General features: G+C 41.4%; 1 protein-coding gene across 1 annotated transcript; it reads right to left on the reverse strand.

Moving 5' to 3' along the window:
- Positions 1–240: 240 nt before the first annotated feature.
- On the reverse strand, positions 241–9,390 carry KCNV1 (potassium voltage-gated channel modifier subfamily V member 1). Its single transcript, XM_038555364.1, has 3 exons — positions 8,910–9,390; positions 7,513–8,042; positions 241–4,188 (listed from the first exon to the last, which is right to left on the reverse strand). The coding sequence occupies exons 1-3, from the start codon at positions 9,374–9,376 to the stop codon at positions 3,677–3,679; spliced, it is 1,509 nt and encodes a 502-aa protein (XP_038411292.1). The 5' UTR covers positions 9,377–9,390; the 3' UTR covers positions 241–3,676.
- Between the last annotated feature and the right edge of the window lie 8,044 nt (positions 9,391–17,434).

Raw genomic sequence — 17,434 nt, forward strand, 5'->3', positions numbered from 1 at the left:
GAGAATGTAAAATGAAAGCAGTCTGCATACATTGGTTTTTTTCTGTGCTCGTGATCAGCTCTTTGGGGGCAGCCACAAGTAGGCAGTAGATTGGATTTCATTAGGACTTGGGTCTCACTGATTCAATACCAGGAAGGAAGAGAGGAGATTGAGGAGATAAGCAAGGGAGTGATTCTAATATAAGGCGAAGGAGGATGTTTCCCATTAGCCCTAAAGACATATCACAGAAGCAACTGCCAGTGAGGTTTATGAGTAAAATTCTCCTTTATGACATTTTTATTTCATGTATCAGCATGGCTTGGAAAGAGGCTTGGGGGTGGTGGTGCTTTGTGAAGGAAAAATCACCAGGAGAAGCACTAAAACACATCATTTGCCAACCTATATCTTGGACCTGAATTGAAGGATTGGTAAGACAGAGATATTAATGGCTAATATTTCAAAAGAATAGGCTTTTCATGTTAACAAAATATTTCAGCGGAAATGTTTGTCAAAGCATTCATTTTACCCAATGATAATATTTTGCTTGGATAACTTGGGCCAGCATATATATTTTCTGCAAGAGCTTAGTCAAAAGATTTTAATCAGAGTAAGAATTCCACATTGAAACACAGCACTGAGATTTCTACCTCAGTTAACTTCTTTGTGCATCTAATACATTATACTTAATACTAATTTGCATGAAAATGATAAATGCAACAATTCTTTGTATATATAGGGAAAAAAACATTAAAACATGAACATCATGCCACTTCTACTAGAGATGCCATAGTGATTTCTTAAAATTGCTCTTTTAGGTGCTCAAGCATTACCTCTGTGCACACAAATGTTTTTAATTTGTGTTCTCTAAATAGCTTAAAGAAAGCCAATAATTCCATTATTTATATTTCCAAATTAAATACATTGTTTTACAGCAATAATTCTTACATTTATGAAAAATATCAAATGTTTTTTAAATGAAAGGATATAAAATTATTTCATATGTTACTTAAATTAAACTTGGTTTTCTTATATGTACATTGTTGAATAAGTACGCTGATATTTTATCTAACAGCAAAGTTGACTAAGCAATGGTATTTAAAATTTCCTTTTGAAATGTCCACATCTTGACAAAATATATACTGCTAACATACCACATTTGTGAAGAACATGTTTAGAATCTTTGGTGGTAGAAAAAATATCTCTACGGAATACATACAGTTTTTTCATTTTTCTTTTTTATTTTCTAGCTATTAATTATTCTAAAGATAATGTTTTTCTTGTCTAATAATGACTATAAAGCATGACAACAACTGTTCCTTATAAGCACCATTCCACCTCTGAGAATAAGCTGAAATTTTTCTTAAGGCATATTAAACCTCTCCATCCACAAGAAATTGGCTTGCCTGCTTACGAAGTGAATCCCTATCCACAAGTTGTGTGGCAATAATGAAAGCTATGACTTTTAGGAGTATCATTTTCAGGGTCCAGCACATTGGGATTCATTCCTGGCTCTGTCACCTATATACGGGGCATGTGAATTTAAGCAGGTTATTGCACCTTCTTATGCCTCAGTTTTTATCATCTGTGTTCCCCTCACATCCTCGAATAGAATATTAAATAAAAGAGAATAGGACTTACTCTGGTATAAGAATCTCTAGTGCCCTCCACAGACAGGTTCTAAATGAATATTAGTTGAATGAATAAATGTAATAAACTAATACTTAAAATAGTATAGTAATAATTGTTTAATAGGGACATTTTGGGATTAATGACACAATACATGATGAGTATAGAGCACAGACCTGCCACAGCAACTATTCTTAGTGGGGAGAATTCTAGAGAAGCCACGGTACGTTTGGCTTCTGTATCTAACTTCTGTTTCACCTTCAGACTACAGATGGAATTTATACTAGAATTAGTGACCCTATGCTATGCTTCAGCACCTGTGAATTGTGTAAGAGGGAAAATATTTATTTTATTACTATTCATATCTCCTAAATCTTTCATAATATTTGGGAGAAGTGGAAACAAGCCAAGTGGATTAAAATATTTTAGCATACCATCTAAAACTCATGACATCACTGAAAATGTTTTCAGAGCTTAAGCATGCATGCCAGAAAACTAGAAGTATTATATATGATATTTTATTAAGATGCATATTTAAAATTTTTATATATCCAAAATCTGGATGCATTTTTATAATCAGGGGCCTCTTATAATTGACTGGCTTCTCTCTTCTTTCCTTCCTTTTCCTTCCCTCCCTTTTTTTTTGGTGGTTGATAATATAATAGGGTATTTTAAATAGACTTGATGAACTATGGTATAGCCATATATTAAAACAGTATTTCTCAATGTGTATTTCTTATCACCACCCAACCCTGGCAAAGAGCTTCTTAGGCATTTTTTCTAATTTTCCACCCCATGAAATTTTAACACCATAGATATAGTCTATATCTGTTCAGGTACTGCATGTATATATCTGTTTTATGAAAAAAAGGACTGATATTTTTGCCCCCAAGAATAGTGCTCCTTGGGGGGCACTATTAAACACACTGAAAATGCAGGTGTTAAAGTGATACTCCGTATCACTCTTAGTTTTAAAATATCCTTTACTAGAATATTGGGAATCATAAACTAATTCTTAGGTTTAGAACTTTTGGTTTTAATTATATAACAGAATGTCTAGGAATTTTATTATTGTCACGGAGGACTGTCAAATGCTGCCAAAATGCGTGCAAAGTTTGAACATTTGCTATTTGCCCCAACAGTCAGAAAGCTATCCATAATGTTTTGTTAACAAATAAAAGATCTACAAGTTCAACCAGTGATATCATTCAACATATCATTCTCATTTTATGAAATAAGACTGTTTAGAATTTCAGTGTATATATTTAGGATATTCACTACTTCACCTTTACGTATTTGTGATTTTTAAAGACATTTGAACACTACATCAATAAAAAGAGTTTTTAAGACCATCTGATTTCCCATGGGTACAGAAGACTCTTGCTTTAGACTACACTACTGCACTCAGTGGGGAGAATGAGGATGCACAATTCTTGAAGCCTCTATACAGCACTCTTCTGTTGCTGGCTAAGCAGTTTGGGGATTCCTATCTCCAATAATAATGATAGAAATCAGAACTTAGTCCCTCTGTGACCAGTGGTTTGCACCAGAAGGAAGAGGGGGTCACCATCTATGGTCGGCAAATCAGGATTGTTGCTTGCAAAGCTAATTTTTGTAATTTAACAGCTTTAGCTGATGGAGAAAGGAATGATTTATTTACTTGGAGAATGTCTTTAAATGGCAAAGTTGTTCAGTATGTTCCTAAATATTCATTTTTCTCTGGGCTATGCAGTTTAACTCCCATTCTCTTACGTTAATGGTGCAAAGAACTTCTATGATTCGTGATACATAAAATTTTTAACTTTGTCATAGGTATTGTATTATTTTATATTTGACAATTCAGACATTTGACCTACTTGTACTGGGTGGTGTTAAAGGACTATTTTTGAGACTCAATGTGCAGTTCGTTTGGGAGATGTGAACTATTCTAGCAGACCAAGCAATAGATTGGTAAAAACTAACATGGATAGTACTCAAAAGAGACTCTTCAACAGTATACAGACATCCATATCAAGGCTTTATCAGTTGAGTTAGTTGTACACAAGCTTTTGTAAATAAATTGCAAGTGAATTCAAAACCAGAAATCATCTCCTCCACTGCTCCTAGTACTTGCCCTTTCTCTGCCTTTTAACCGAAGCATCTCCATGATACTCCGGGCATAGACATCTCTCAAGTTAACACTGATGTATGAATCAGTGGCTATATTCTTGGTCAGCTTCTTCAGCGCTTCACGCTGTCTAACAGCAGCTTCCTTCAGCTTTAAGGTGAAATAGCAAGCGGAGAAGCGGTCATTAATAATAGCGATAGGCAAGGCCAAGACAAGGATTCCTGATAATATACACATGAAGGCCACGATTTTGCCTGTGGTGGTGTCTGGTCTAATGTCCCCATAGCCTACTGTAGTCATGGATGTTGTGGCCCACCACCACGCACAGGGGACGCTTGTGAAGGTTGTGTCAGGAATGCTTTGCTCAGCAAAATATTCCACAGTTGAAAATATAGAAATTCCCACAGACAGAAATAGGAGCAGTAGGCCGACTTCTTCGTAACACTGGGTGATCGTCATCCCGAGCGAGCGTAATCCTGTAATAGAACAACTGCCGTCAATCACTGGCACTCCTTCCTCCCCTCATCACCTTCCACTTCTCTCTCCTCCCCTCTCCTTCCTTCCTAGCTGTCCGCCCACAAACACGCATTTCATATCTAATACGTCTCCGGCCTTGGGCAGTGTCCTGGGGATACAGAGATGATAAATCACAATCTCTTTCTTCAGGGAGCTCATAGTCTGATTGGTAGGGCCAGATTTAAAACGGTTGAGAGAAATATAGTTAGATTCTTTCATCCACTTAGGTATTTATTAAATACCTACTATTTGTACAAAAAACCCAAAGTGAAAGATGAGACTGCAAGGCAGGCAGGGGATGTATGACAGGAATTATACTTTTGTCCATAAAATGGGAGGCCTTTGCAGCATGGCAAGCGGAGGGCTCGCTTGGCCAGACGTGCATTTCAGTGCATCACTTTGGCACACTTTTCTATGCCAGTTTCAGGCTGTCTCCTTACATTTTATGTGTCTGCTCTACTCACCCTCCTAATGAAGCTGAACATAACCAGGGCATTATCATCTGAAAGCCAGAAGCAGTAAAAGATGTCCACCATGAGAATGAAGTGACGCAGCAGGAGCAAGGTAGGCACCAGTGACCGCACTGACATGAGAACATCCTATGCACATCCACAGGGTATTCTTAAAGGTTAATCAGGAGGCATTCCTGAATTCCCTCGACACCTACTGAAAGTCATACCCCTAGTACCAAAGCTACAGGGAAATATTTCCCTTGAGTACAGAAAGTTTCTGCTTTTCCATAAGGGGACAGACCTGACTACAGATTATTCCTTCACTGCAAGAAGGTATGGGGGGTTCGAGCTACTGGGAAATCCACTTATTCTGAAGCATTGGTGCATTCCCTACTGCTATTCTGAGGATTCAATGAACCCCTGGGAGACATACCCAAGAGAGTCCAGTTCCATCTCCAGAGACTCAGTTCTAAGAAGAGTCAGATGAGCCCATAATGGGACTGTCATTTGAATAAGGTATCTCCCCTGACACTAGAGTTCCCGAACACTGCAAAAGGTGTATCCAGCATTTTGAAGTCATATCAGCCTGAAGTCACAGTGTCTCTAAAGGTCAAAGCAATACCTCCTAGAATTATTTTCATTTTTATTCACTAGAGACTATTCGAAATTGCATTAAAATGCCATTTGTGCTCTCATTATTTTTAAAGTTTGTTCTTAAACTTTTGAGATATTCTTAAACTATTTACCAGCTATTTTTTAAAGATTAAGGAATATTAATTTTGAGGTTTAACTTCCAAAGACTTTTTTTTTTTTTAGAATGTGTTAGAATACCTTTTAGAAAACTAACCTTGATGTGTCTGCATTGAACTGTATTTCTGAAATACACTGTAAGCATATAAGGAAAAGCAGTGTTTATGGAGACTGTTTCCATTTCAAGATGAAATGTTCTAAACCATTTTGTATGGAAACACAAAGTGGTCTTGAATTTCTACATGCTACATCTATTAACTCAGATAATCTTCAAAGACAATATGAGATTGATGGAATTTTTATGCCATTTTACAGATGAGGAGACCAAGGGACAGAGAAGTGGCATATCTAGGACAAAGCTACAGAGCCAGGATTTAAACTTTGGCTCTCTAGCCGATCATTGTTCTCCTAATTGTTATTCTATAATACCTCTCAACTTATATTTATAGTTCTACATGGGGAAATACGTCACCTATGTCTGCATTTTGCTAAATGTAATGCTTAAGATAAAATCATCAAATATTTATGTAAGCGTTCATATCCTTTCAATAAATTAAGGCTTTATTAATACTTTGTACTGCTCTGGAACTGAAAAAAAAAATAAAACCCCTGAAGAGGTGACATTGCGGAAATTACTATTATTTTCTTTTTCCTTTCTTTGGGAAAAAATGCAGTCTTTACTGGGTGTTTTTAAATCGAATCTTGTGAGGAGTTTATAAATACTAGAAGAAAGCATCCTATTATGTGTGTCAGAAAACAAAGAGTGGTACTTCTAAAAGTTGTTGGAAACCCCATTATCAAATCCCTGCTATGTGAGACTAGTTAGGAAAATACACTACCAAAATTATGTTAAGTCCTAATTACTTCAGCCATGTGGGGGGAAAAAAAACATATTTGAAGTTAATTTCGCCCTATCTTAATAGGGAGATGCAATGACTTTTAGGTGACTAGTCAAGCACGTATCTGGAGAAATAAGGTGGTAATAGGACTCTCTAGCTAAATTATTTGTATTCTTGTGTATAGCGTTAATATGTACCGTATTAACATGGCATCCTACTCCAGTGTTTCTTAAAGTGCAGTCCACCAAACTCCCTCGTGAGCTTGTTAAAATGTATGCTCCTCGATGCAACGCCAAATACTAAAATCTGACTCTTCACGGGTCAGGTTTTAGAATTTGCCTTTTAACGAGCTTTTCAAGGGGTTCTTATTTTCATTAAAATCTAACCTAGGGAACACATACCTACTTCAAAACATCTGACAGCCACAGGACCAGGCATTGAGAATCGCTGCCCTCAGGAACACAAGGACCATCTTTAATGGATTTGAGTGACTTCCCCTGACATTGACTATAACTTTCATGCACAACTGAGCGTTGTTTGGCATTTTTTCTACAGAGAGTGTTCATTAGATTTTCAAGGCTTTATATTAGCTAAGGAATTCCTGTTACCATCTCTCTCATGCATCTCAGTTTAGGGACAAGAAAATTCTCAGATACTAGATAAAGCATTTAGTCAGTGTCTTCTGCTTTCTTCCAAAGCAAATATTTCCACGGTTTCTTCAAAAATTATGGGATAGGCCACCAGTGCCTGGTCATCTGACTTTTTGCATGGCTAGAGAAAGCCCTGCAGGGCTGACTTTCTTTTTTGCCAAGGAACAAGTTTGGTAAGCCCTTCCTTGGACACAGAAGAGAAACTGGCTTATGTCCCTATATATCATGAATAATTTACGCATATCTTTTTATGTGCTGTTTATGCATATTTCATCTAGAAACTTCTAGAGGCAGAGTGTCTTTAATTTTTGTACAACTTCTGAGCAGTGGGTTAAAATAGAGGCTAACAAGTGGTCAAGTTGTTTTTCACACATCTTATGGAAAGAAGGAATGGGAGAGGCATCTTCTCTGTACCTATGATAACAACAATTCAAGGTTTTGCTTCCCAATACCGTTTTGGAAATCATGGTTGGGTAAAGGATGGGAGTTGGTAATTCTGAGTATCCATTCACAGTCACTTCTCTTAGGCTATCGTCAAGCACTCATGTTTATAAACAACGGCAAATTAAAAAGCATCACTGAAATTTGAATACCTGTGGAATGTCTGCCCAGCTTTAGCATGCGCAGAGCCCTGAGCAGCCTCAAAACCTGCACAATGCGCCCCACATTTTCCAGCTCCTGTGTCGTCTGGCTCCCACTCAGGCTCTCTACCAGAAGAGTGATGTAGAAGGGCAAGATGGCAAGGAGGTCTATGATGTTTGGCACCTTTCTCAGGAAGCGGCACCTGTCCCGCACGCACAGGAAGCGCAGGACAAACTCCCCGGTGAACCAGCTAATACACACATACTCCAGGATTTCCAGCAGCTGCAGGTCCAGCCAGCTTAATTCAGCTGACATCAGGGCCATGTTGACGATGGACACCACCACAAAGATGATGGAGATGACCCCAAAGATTCGAGCAGCTGTGGAAGATCCAGGTTTCTCCAGGATGTTCCAGAGCTTCTGGCGGACAGTGGGACAAGGTCCTTGTGAGAAGTCCTGTTCACTCTCATGTTGACTTTCCTGGTCTTCCGTGTCTTTCTTAAAGTCTAACGTTTCACTCAGCTCCTTTCTTCTGAAGTATCTTTTAGAGAAAACAACTTGGTGATTAGTCTCACTTTTTAAAAATACAGACGTAAAAAGAAAATTAAACTTAGCAATGAGGTCACGGTTTTTATTTCAGTAAAAGGCAGACAGCGTCCATTCATATTTCACCCAGGCTGTCTCCTGCCCACGGTACTCAAAGTTTCTCAGCTAGGATCATTATTTTTAAAATGACGCTTTCCTGGTAGTTTAGACAAAGGGATTTATACATAGCAAACCTACTTTAATGCTTTTTATCACCCATTTTTCTTGTAACGAGAACAGAAGTCTGCCATATGGAACTTTCTTGTGTGTGTAATGGGAAGGTCTTCATGGAGAAATAGTACTCATAGCAAGATGATAGCAAAGTCATCATCAAAGTCCCACGGACATTCACGGTCAAGGAACCAATTTTCTATCTTCTGTATTCAAAGCAGTTCAACACCCAAGTTTAGTGAGTGTTGTAGGTCTGATAAACGATAACGCTCCCTATTGAAACCTCCATCTCTATACGTGCATCTTTTGGATCCCAGGTTTTCTGACTCATTTATTCAATCACCAAATAGGTGTTTCAGGCCTGACCCCCTTTGCCTTAAAAACGAATATGGCACACATTCATTCATTCATTCATTCAAAAAAAAAAAGGGGGAAGAGGTTCAAAAAGGTCCAATCCCAAGCTGTCTTTGGCGCTTTCCAGATCTCCCCGCCACCCCATCTCAGAGCTCAGGGGTGGCCTCACGTATTCTCAGGCCTGGCTTCAGCGAGGCTAGCGCGACGCTCATCATCTTAGCTCCGCTGCCCTCCCTGCCCTCCCTCTGTGCCCGGCCGGCGCCCGCCCCCCGCCCAGCCGCCGCGCGCCGCTCGGTACCTGTCCCTGCAGCAGGAGTCGATGCTGAGCTCGTCGATGCCCCAGTACTGGATCTCCTGAAGGAAGGAGAGCGCGCACAGCTGCTCCATGACGTGCAGGCGGCCGGTGCGGTAGTAGTGCAAGACGTAGCGGAAAGCTTGCGAGCTGCGGTCGAAGAAGTACTCGTTGTCCACCGGGTTGGCGTCGTCGCAGAGCTCCAGCGGGCTGGGCACGGCGGCCAGGGCCCCGCGGCGGCGGCACGACGCCACCACCACGGCCAGCTTCCCGAGGCGCGTGTGCGGGAAGCAGGACAGCGCCTGCTGCGAGAGCACGAAGCGGCTGCCGCCCACGTTGACCGTGAAGCAGTCCCCGAGCGCCAGGGGCTCCCCTTCGCCCTCGCTGCAGAAGACGCTGGACTCCAGCGAGGTCAGGGAGCAGCTGTCCAGCGGCGAGTCCGGCGGCGCCCGCCCTCGGGGAGGCAGCTCCATCCCCGCCGCCGCTGCCCGAGGGCGCCACAGGGTCGGGGGCGCGCCGGAAGCCGCGGCCGGGCGAGGGTGGCGGCCGGGGTTTCCCTGACTCCCGAGGGGGGTGCCCTCCGCCCGCGCAGCCCTCGGCTCCCCGCCCCCTGCGCTCCCTGCGCTCGTCGCCTCCGGCCGCTAGGGCGCGGCGAGCGCGCGAGAGCAGCGCCGCGGGGCCCGGGCGCCGGGGCCGGGGCCGGGGCCGGGGCCGGGGCCGGGGCCGGGCCGAGAGCAGGGGGCGCGCGCGGGGCGAGGCTCCCTCCCACGCGGTCCCGGCCGGCGGCCCTGCCCGCGGAGTTTGGGCCGCAGATCAGCGCGGGCGGGGGCCGAGGGCGGTGCGGAGTCGGGGAGCAGGGCGCGGTGACTCTCGGGGGAGCCCGGCGAGGCGAGAAGCGAGGGGGACGGCAAGACCCACAGGAGGCGAAGCCCAGAGCGCGGGGACGTGGTGGCCGGGCGCGAGCTCCTTCCGGCTCGGGGCGGGGGGCCGGGGGCCGGGGGCCGGGGGCCCGGGGGGCCGTACTCGTCCGTCGTGTGCCTCGGCGGCGGCTTCAGAGGCCTCCCCGGGAGGGGTCGCTGGGGGCGCGAGTACGCGGGGGAGGGGGCCGCGTCATCTGCTCCCATTCATTCTCACTCAAGTCGGATCGTCACTCGCGCTCTATTTTCCTCTTCTCTCTCCCCGTGGTTTTGGCCTCCTGGATGAGGAACAAGGATGATGGGCGATGACTTCTAACCGAAGTCCCCCCAGGGAGTCGCTAAGAACGAGGGGTCACCGCGGCCCCGCCCCCGGCGCCCCTCGGGGGAGCCGCTTCCGCCGGGACAGGTGTCCCCGGAAAGCGGGCGCTGCAGGCTCGTTCCCCGGCACACGGCCGAGCTCTCGTTTGGGGAGAAGGGAAGGCAGAAAAAGGCGAGGACGGGAACGGGCGTGGGCCGGCAGGAGTTTAAATAGTAACGACGGTCGGGGAGGGGAGCGGCCGAGCGCCCTGCCCGGGGGGAGCCGCGGGGGGGGGAAGCCCGCCGGGGCCCTGCAGTCGCGCCCCCGCCAACCTGTTGGCCGCGCGCGGGGTGGGGCCCGGGGTCGGGGGTCCGGGTTCCGGGGCCCGGGGCCCGGGCACTCACCTTCGGCTCCGCGCTCGGCCGCTGCGGGGCCGGCCTCCCCCGGGTGCTCCCGCCGTGCACGTGAGCTCCGCCTGGACGGGTCCCGGAGGGAGACTGTGCGGCGAGCGGAGCCGGGCGCCGGCGCTGGCTGCCTCGCCTCGTCTCCCCGCCTCCGGCTCCGGCCCCTCGGCCGCCCCCGCCCGCGCGAGCGAGAGGCTCGCGGCTGCCAGCGCCAGCTGCGGGGAGCGCTGCGAGCCGAGGGAGGTGAGACCGCAGGGAGAGAGGCACCCTGGGAGGGACTCCGAGTGTGATATTCATCCCCAGGACACCTCGAGGATTGCTGCTCGGATTCGCGTTCCCCGATCTGCGCGCTCACCAACGCGCAAGAACAAAATTTTCCACAAGTGTGCTCCACTCCGGGCTGGGGGAGACCGAGGGCGCCGTGCGGCGGACGCTCAGGGGCTCCAGCGTTGCCAGCGAGCATCTGGGAATCCTGCAGTTTTCAGGAGTCTTTGCAAGGGAGCGTGGAGCACATCTAGATAGATGATAGAGGGGTTTTCCCTTGTAAGAAGTTTTAGAAAGTATCTACCAAGAGATGAGCAGGCAGCTTGGTATAGTGGGGAAAACTTCATAAACTGACTTGAAACGACGCGGTTCGGCCCTGACCTGGGCCAACGGCCCTGGGACCCCCGCGGTCGTTTACTCCACGGGCCTCAGTGCCTTCCTCAGCCCCAGTTCACGCTTCAGTAAAAACACCCGACGTGCAGTGAGCGGGGGCTTACTTTATGTCAGCAACTTTTGTAAGCTCCTTACAGTGCCTCATTTAATCATCATAACAATACTATGAGGTAGCAAGCATACCCATTGTACAGAAGGAGGAAATTGAGGCAAAACAGAGAAATCAAGTGATTTACTTAGGTTCATACAGTCCCAATTTAAACGCAGGACTAATTTACCAGAGGCTGCCCTCATAAATACAATGCTTGGGACATCTCCTTTTTGCGTGGCTTTCAAATAAATCAGAGTGTGTTTGCTTTTATTGACTTTTTTATTTATTTTTGCAAACTTCCAAAGGAGGGCAGGAGTTTAATGGTATCTTTTTCCTGATCTTTCAACAAATGTTTACTGAGCATCCACTATATACCAGACACTATCCTAGGTGCTTCAGACAGATACATGAAGAAAACAGACAAGATCTTTGTCCTTGTAGAACTAAAGTTTTTCCTGGGAGAATAAAGAGCAACTTTAGTGAAAATTAAAAAAAAAAAAACCCGGTATAGTATTTATAGGTTATGGTTCTTTTGACAGCTATCCATTTGGTTAACTTTTGCCTCTGTAAAGAACTCTTCCAAACAGAAAATATGGAGGAGTTAAAATTATCCTGGTAAGTACTTCATCATTACTTTTAGGTTCTGTGTGAATTTATTTAAGGTAGCAGAGTGGGCACCTGGGTGGCTCAGTGGTTTAGCATCTGCCTTCAGCTCAGAGCGTGGTCCTGGGGTCCTGGGATCAAGTCAGGCTCCCCACGGGGAGCCCGCTTCTCCTAGTCTCTGCCTCTCTCTGTGTGTCCCTCATGAATAAATAAATAAAATCTTAAAAGATAAAAAAAAAAAAAAGGTAGCAGAGCTTCTCTTACACAAGAAGAAAAACTCCCACACCATCTCTGTTATAGATTATTTAGGCATTGAAAAAGGCAAAAGTCCACAGACCCGCTAAGCCTTATTCATATCTTCGGGTAAATAACTTTCATCAAGTGATTAACATTAAAGGTCTACCCTGGCTTTACAGATTGTGATGAGGAAGAAGGAAAACTTTCAGAGGAGAATGACAGCTTTCAGTGAGATGGGAGATCTTGGACAGGTAACCAGAGGTTAACAGAAGGTAGCTGAGGCTTGTAGGTCTCCTACACTTCCACCAGGACCCTAGACTTTAGGGGTAGTTAGTGGCATCCTGCAGAGGGAATTATAATAACCACCTTTTAAGTGTCAAGCCCAAGCTAAGCATCTGAATTCTCATAATGATCCCCTGAAGTATTGTCTTCCGTAGTTACAGATCTCAGCTCAGGGGCCCACAGGCACTAAGGATAAGCAACTTCCCTTGTTATATGGTGACTATGTGAAGGAGTAGAGGGAGGGATCAAAACTGGGGTATTTCTGACTCCAGATTTCACCTCAGCTGCTAAAAGCCTAAAATCTTCAACTGGGCTTCAATTGTGATTGAAATACTTTCCACTAAATAAAATAATCATAACTAGAGAGCTGATAACTAGTTAACCGACAATGCGTAAACACAAATGGCCCATTTAAAAATATAGAGTCTCTTGAGTAATAAAAATTTCTGCCTCCTTTCCTGTCCTGTTCCCTTTGATCTATTGTCTCTCCTCCTCCACTGATTACCCAGATTTGAGTCGGAGAGGCCAATGAAAAGGAAATGATAAATAAGAGTGGAAATAAGTCCATTCAAAGGATAGCCTTCCTGGTCCCTGATCTTGACCTGAGATATACCCTAAAATATGTCAAGAAGTGAAAGGAGAATTGCTGCTAAGTACTTGGGGGTGATGAGGTCTTGCTTTCGATTGCATTCCTACAAAGCATGGGAGGAATGTGATTGTCAGGTAGGAGGTAGCACAGTACTGAGATGTGAAAACTCAACATTCTAATGGCTTTGGGTGTATTTTCCCTAGTCATCAGTTGTTATATTTAGGTGATTTTCCATTAGTAGTCTTGTTAAGAAATGCTTTCCTGGTGTTTGGCTTTATCTATCAAGTCTTCCAAGGATTGATTTGAATATTAAATTTCCAGGTTCAACTAGGGTTTTTAATTCTTCCACTTTTGTGTATTTCTAAATTTATTAATGAACAACATGTACTCTTAACAGTCATTTTTAAAATTAGATTAAAAGAAAAAAAACCCCCAGCATACTTCAAATGTCTGATTACTTATTGATGATGATAGGGGCCCCTGGCTGGCTCAGTTGGAAGAGCATGTGGCTCTTGATCTCAGGGTGGTGAGTTCTAGCACCATGCTATATATATTTATATATATATATACATGTTATACGTATATATATATTTAAAAATAAATAAATAAACTTTTAAAAAAGAACTGATTATTGATAACAAGAAAATAAAAGTTAAAGGTAACTTGAAGCATATTGGGAATTCTTTTATCAAAACGTGGGAACATTCATCTAGGTTTTTGAAAAAATAATGAGAATGTATTTATATTAATATTGTATTTGTCTTTCTGTAATGTTTTTAAATAATGTATTATGATGCTCTGTGAAATCATTGTCTCATCTTTTATAAAAATGTTTTAAAATGATTATACATATATGATCATAGGTTATTGAAAAATGTTTATAAAAATGTGCATTAATTATTAATTTATATAAAAAATACAACTTTACATTTGTTTTTAATAATTAGATAGATGGGGGAGATATAACAAGTAAATACTTTTGATAGAGAGCTTTAGAGATTTCAACTCGAGTAGACTCTACCTTTCATTTTCAACTGCTTTAGTGTAGACTCATACCTTTACACTAAAATCCCTTTAATTTTTATCACTTATTAGCAATGCAGACCTTATTTCATATAAGGTATGCATGCCTATCTTTGACTCACTGCTTAATTTCCCAGGGACTGACAACCAGATGAGCTCATTGTAATGATGTTTAAAAATGCCTTTGTGTATGGACATTGTCCTCCTCGTTGCACTGGGATATGTTTAAAGGTAAAGGAAAATCTGACAAATTCTATCTATTCATCTTCCATGAGTCTTCTAGGTGCTTGGAATAAATCCTCCCAACTGCATAACAGCCCACTCTAATGCAGAATTTAGCTTAATGTGGGCTTGTTCTGGATTCCTTCCAAAAGGAGGCAATTATCTTTGGAAGTACCCAAGAACTCATTTTTATAGCCTAGTCTGCTGCAGAGATCACCGAATGGGTTGATGATGGTGATGATGAGGATAATAATATGATAATAATAGCTGGTACATTTACTTAGTCAATTTCTGCTCTTTTATATAGCTGTGTGGCATTCACAAATTTCTTAATCCCCTCTGTATCTCCTTTTCCTCATCTGTAAAATAGGGGTAACAAGAGTACTTACCTTATGCTATTGTTTTAAAATTAAATGAGATAATTCATGTAAATGTTTAGTGCCGTGTCATTGTTTTTGTTGTCACTATTATTGTTACTATTATATTTTAGAAATGTTTTCCTGATTCCTCCTTACTGAGCACTTAGTATGTGATCCTATCACATAGGATGTCACCTATCACCATGTTAAAAACTTACTCACTTCGTTTATAATTCATATAACCCAATGAGGAGAGTAATATTATCGTTATTATTTTATAGATAAGAACCCGGGATCACAGTACTTAAATAATTTCTCAAGTGTCATGTTGATAGTAGAAACAAACTTGAACATTTTTGTTTGACTCAAAGGCTTTGAAGGGTATTAACATGAACATAATGCGATGATGAGACATCACTGTTAGAAATGCTCGTCTCCTCTGTAAAAATTATTTTATACAGAAAATTTCTATTCTATATTTAAAACAATTGAGATGACTATATATTTTATAATCCATGACCATCATATTGCATGTGATTTTCATTTTAATAAATTGGATCTTTCTTCTAACCATTGTAAAGAAGACTTTTGATTGATTTGGTCATTCAATGATTCTCACCAGGCCACTACAATATGCAAAAGACATAGTTAAATGTTTCCTGAGTTACTAAGAAACTGTGTAGAACCAGGCACTTATTGTTCACTAGATTAGCTTATATAATTACACTGAAATTAAATTTTTATAAACAACGTTTAGAAGCAGTGGAGCAAACACAGGGCAAGTGCTCTCTGTTCATCAGGTTCTATAAGCTGTTAAGTGAACCCAATATTGAATTTGAAAATTCCAATTAAATCCTTTTAACCCAGCTTTATCAAATTCACTTATGTTGATAGAGATATAGTCATACAGAACCGTTGAAAATGTTCTCATCGAGTATATGTGATTTATTAATATTAAAAGTTAAATTGCATTTAAACTTGTTCTTACTCTATTTAGTGCTTTCTTCCATTATGAAGGAACACAGTAAACTTGAATTCCATTCTGTAATTGGAAGGGAGATAATCTTTACATTTCATATGTGTTATAAGGTTTTTTTTATGTCATATTTACTTGATTTTTCTGGAATAAACTAAATTGAAAAGATTTTCAATCAGTAAATATTTATAGGAATGCACTTTGGCAAATGCTGGTGGTGGTCATTGTATATACAGATGGAATGTGTATTGCATATCATATACATAATTCATATCACATACATGAATGGACACAATAAACACATAAAAAACTAATGATATAGTAAGGTTTACATTGATTACTCTGTCAGTGGGTCACATTGTTATTGCAATGCAAGAGAAGTAGTGAAAAATCAGAAGCAATATAAGGAAAATAGTAGAGATAAGGAAAAAGAAAGGCAATTTTTCTTTACAAAATGGCTCTTAGTTACATAGTGTAGTTCCTTTAAATAGCATCCTTCTGCATTTTAAACATGGTCTAATTAAAGAAAAATATGAAGTAATTTTTTAGGACACATATACTGAACTCTATGCCAAAGTAGTTTTGTTAACTAGATTGTAAGCCTGTATAAAATACCTATTATTCTAATCTCTGTATGAATACATAGAACGTTAATTTAAATAAATATTTTACATATTAAATCATTGCACATAAATGGGAAAAACCTAATTTAGTTTGAGTTCAAAATTGCTGCTTTTTAAACTTAACTGTATGTTTAGCTTACACTTGTATTGCTGGTTCAAAAGAGTAGAAATATGGCTTTTTAGTTAGTACACATTAATTTGGTTAATTTGAAAAAAGAGCCTTGGATCAGTGCATGTGTTGCAGAGTGTATTTTCTCTATGCAGTGTAATTAAATTGGTGGGAACTGAATATAAAAAATTTGTCATTTTTTCAACATGAAAAATAGCAGTGAGCCATATGGCTTCTCCTTTTCACCATTGCATCTGATTGACAGATCAGTTATAGACCTGGCCTCCCAGTTCTCCCACAAACAGATTTCCCAGAAAACTAAACCAAATGGGAATCCAGAGGGAAGTCGAAGCATAGCAAATTTGTCCTGGCCAGATTTTTTTTTTTTTAATTTCTCTAAGGTCAAATTTATCCATTTTAGCAACTGGAATGTTTTATTTTCATGACAGCAGTGAGAAATATCCCGTTCCATACCGCTTATGGTACTTGAAATGAAAAAAGTCCCAGTTAAATAATTTGCGAAAGAATAGAAATAAGACAGAGGTTTTAAAATGAATTTATGAAATATAAACTTAGTAATGGATTCAAAATTTTCACCAACTCTAGGCCACATATGTTTTACTTTTGAGAGCAAAGGCTGATGAAAAATCAAGAACAGACAATTAGTGACTATTTGGAAGTTTGGTGAATAGCAAGTAGTTTTATGGATGAGTAGGTGTTTATATGTATACATCAAGTATTTTAATTTGATATTTTAAAAAATAATTAAGCCAAAAATATAGAACTGCTTCCTCATTTAATAATGCCCAACAAATAGGAAAGTATCACAAATATTTTTCAGCAAAAATTTCAAAAAGACTCCCTATAGAGTTAATTTTTGTGTTATTTCACTTTTATTCTATTGATAGTATCCCCAACTGGCAATGAAGGTTTTGGAAAATATTTATTGAATGACGAATTGTAAAATAGAATGCAAGTTTGGGTGTATTTATACAGATAGGGATAAGACCATGATAGAGGAACATGTGGCCTTTTCATGTTATGAATATGAGCAAACCATGCCCACAGGTTGGAGTCATACTCACTGCAGAAATGGCAACTTTCAACTCCTATTCGAAGGAGAATCTGTCCCTAGGGCAAT

Source organism: Canis lupus, chromosome 13 (genome assembly GCF_011100685.1).
Source record: "Canis lupus familiaris isolate Mischka breed German Shepherd chromosome 13, alternate assembly UU_Cfam_GSD_1.0, whole genome shotgun sequence".
Classification (NCBI taxonomy): domain Eukaryota; kingdom Metazoa; phylum Chordata; class Mammalia; order Carnivora; family Canidae; genus Canis; species Canis lupus.